Source organism: Phragmites australis, chromosome 2 (assembly GCF_958298935.1).
Source record: "Phragmites australis chromosome 2, lpPhrAust1.1, whole genome shotgun sequence".
Classification (NCBI taxonomy): Eukaryota; Viridiplantae; Streptophyta; class Magnoliopsida; order Poales; family Poaceae; genus Phragmites; species Phragmites australis.
Genome location: NC_084922.1, coordinates 14,722,540 through 14,725,259, shown reverse-complemented (window position 1 = coordinate 14,725,259; position 2,720 = coordinate 14,722,540). Strand labels below are relative to the sequence as shown.

The window sequence follows — 2,720 nt, the reverse complement described above, 5'->3', positions numbered from 1 at the left end:
AAAGTCGAAGTGTTAGCCATCCACGAAGAAAAAGTTGAAATCAGCAGATTGCTCAACTCAGTCAAATGAACAGCCATTCCCTAAAGCTAAACTAATAGCAGCTCGAGCATGTTAGCAAACTGGTTTTATATCAGAACAATCCATGTCATGAATCGCTACTATCTGGTTAGAATTGCGAATGAATAGAGATAGGAATATCTTATATTGGCACTAAAATTTTTGTTTAAACTGAGCCTCACAATGCGTGCCTCCTCCCAATGTGGCCGCATTCGTAAGAGTGCGAATCAAGGTTGTAACATGCGACACTCCGTTCCTGGACAAGACCTAAGACACAATAAGTATGCCCTTGGGCACTCCAACGGCATCCAACAAGAACGAAATGTTCACGCAGATCATATTAGTTCATCCATTTATAGAAAATTTTAATGCCAGACAAAAGCAATCACCTGCCATCCACCAAACCAATGAAATTCATCTAGGTCAAGTTGACGCATTCTAGGCGTATGATATATGCAGACAAATAATTGGTTGGCACCACGATACTAGATAGGTGTGTGAAAAGATGAAATACCACGGCAAAAGCAAAATGCTCGATTTGGTAAATGTTATATGTTATATTAAGTGAACATGCCACGAAGATCGAAACAATAGCAGTTGCAGTTTCCCAGAAAGTGGCAACAGACACCAAGACATGACTGCAAATGCTAATTCTTGGACGAGTTGCTCTCCAGCTCTTTCCTCAGCTGCAGGGAGAAGTCATCATTGACATCATCGTCATCCCAGTCGTCCTCCCATTGCTGAACAGCTTCATTGCCTTCTTCCTTGTCGTCCCACTCTGTAATTCAAAACTTGCGTCAGGCTGATGAATTTTCTTTTCAACTAACAGTAACACAACTGCATATAGTTTGCATATATGATAATTCCTTTTTAACAATGTCGTTGATTTGAACAATATATTTATCAGCACCATGTTCAGTGTTTTGCAAGGAACAGGTTATGAGGCTGAAATTGAACATCATTAGGGCCCTAAAAAGAAAAGCATGAAGGCAAGCTAATTGGGTCTGTGACTTGTTCTTTCAACTTGATCAGGTTACATGTACATATTGTTAATATACATTATGGATTCGGAAATGAAGACAAACTACGTAAAACTAGGTTAAAAGTCACAAGTCAGAAAGTTTTGTCAATATCCTTCTTTCCTGGTCATTCTTCAGGTTTTGTTTAAAAATTGAAGCACCCACATTTGCATCCTCCAGTCAAAAATCAGAGTCTCATCCTAGAATGTGTTCAGTCAAACCATTCTAATATTGATGACGAATATCTCCATGAATATTTAGATTGGAAACATGAACATGATATGGACAGATATGTCTTGCAACTTCTTCATAAATATTATGATTTATTATTTTTTACAAATACATTAGGTTAAAAATTGATGGTCAAAGTAATGTTTTGGAGACCACATAAATGTCCAAAATGTGGCTGCAGGGAGTAACCAATAAATGAATTTGGTAACGGACATAGACACAAAAAAAACCCACAAAAGATTATGAAAAGACAAAAGACCATAATCTCATTGACTTGACCTGAAGTCCCAAACGTCTATCATCAAAAACATCGGAATGTAATATCGAATTCCCTAAGTAGGCAGCACAAGAGTGTTACGACACATGCATCAGTGCAGAGAAGAGCTACCTCAGAATCCAGAACTCTGGAGCAGCAGGTCAGCCAAATGTCATGCCAAGCTACTTTTTACTACTCACCCACACAGACAGGATCAATAACTAGGTGCGTTATCTGACATGGACCGAAAAAGTTAACTCTCTCATTATTAACTAAGTAATAGATCAGTCGATTGCGTGCAAGATGAACTAACCCTGCTCCAAATCGCATACCACTCGAGCAAAAGAGAGACGAACACAACCCTAGATCGCACAGCCATAGTTCTCCCAACCACAAATCCGGAGAAGAGATAATATATCAGGAAGCCTAGCTAGATCTCACCAATGGAGTCATCTACTAGCACGCTTAGATCTGCAAGCGCAGCAACACACTGCGAGAGGCATCGACAACGAATGAAGGGAAGAAAAAAGCGAGGAATCGATGCGGAACTATACCTTGGTCGATCTCGAACTCCTCGAACTCGTCGTCGTCCTCGAGCAGGTCCATCTTGGCCGCCTCCGTCGCCTCGGGCTTCGCCGGCTCCGCCATCAAGACTCGCTACGCCCGCAACACGGTCCAACGAACCCTGGAGTACGGAGAGATCGGTGGGGTTAGTAAGCGAAAGGGAAATTAGGGTTTTTGGCGGCCGATTTAGGAGAGATCGAGGGGAATCGGACGCACCTCGCGCGCTGAGGAGTAGGGTGCTTGCTTGGGGAAGAGGAAGAAGCGAGGGGAGAGGAGAGCTGAACGGGGCGTTTGTTATAAGAGTCGTTATATTCAGGGGTCTATATGTAAAGTTATGTTTTTGTTACGAGCTGTCTAAAGAAAGTTGCTGAATGCTGGTTGAGAATTGCGTTCGAGTCCTTACGAATTGGAGTTTTACGCTTTAGGCTCTGTTTATTTTTTTATTATATTCATGGATTCTAGCCTCAAAATAAAGAAAAAACAAATCATATTTAAAAACTAATTCTCACTATAAATAAATCAAGTTGTATTACAAAATCTTACAATACATAATCTGATAGTAAAAAGATTCTCACAAAATTCAAATTGTGACA

General features: G+C 40.6%; 1 protein-coding gene across 1 annotated transcript; it reads right to left on the bottom strand.

The window, feature by feature from the left end:
* Nucleotides 1-568: 568 nt before the first annotated feature.
* Nucleotides 569-2,486, bottom strand: LOC133900550 (protein DELETION OF SUV3 SUPPRESSOR 1(I)-like). The gene is made up of 3 exons (XM_062341729.1): nt 2,344-2,486; nt 2,118-2,248; nt 569-835 (listed from the first exon to the last, which is right to left on the bottom strand). The coding sequence occupies exons 2-3, from the start codon at nt 2,209-2,211 to the stop codon at nt 705-707; spliced, it is 225 nt and encodes a 74-aa protein (XP_062197713.1). The 5' UTR covers nt 2,212-2,248; nt 2,344-2,486; the 3' UTR covers nt 569-704.
* Nucleotides 2,487-2,720: the final 234 nt, after the last annotated feature.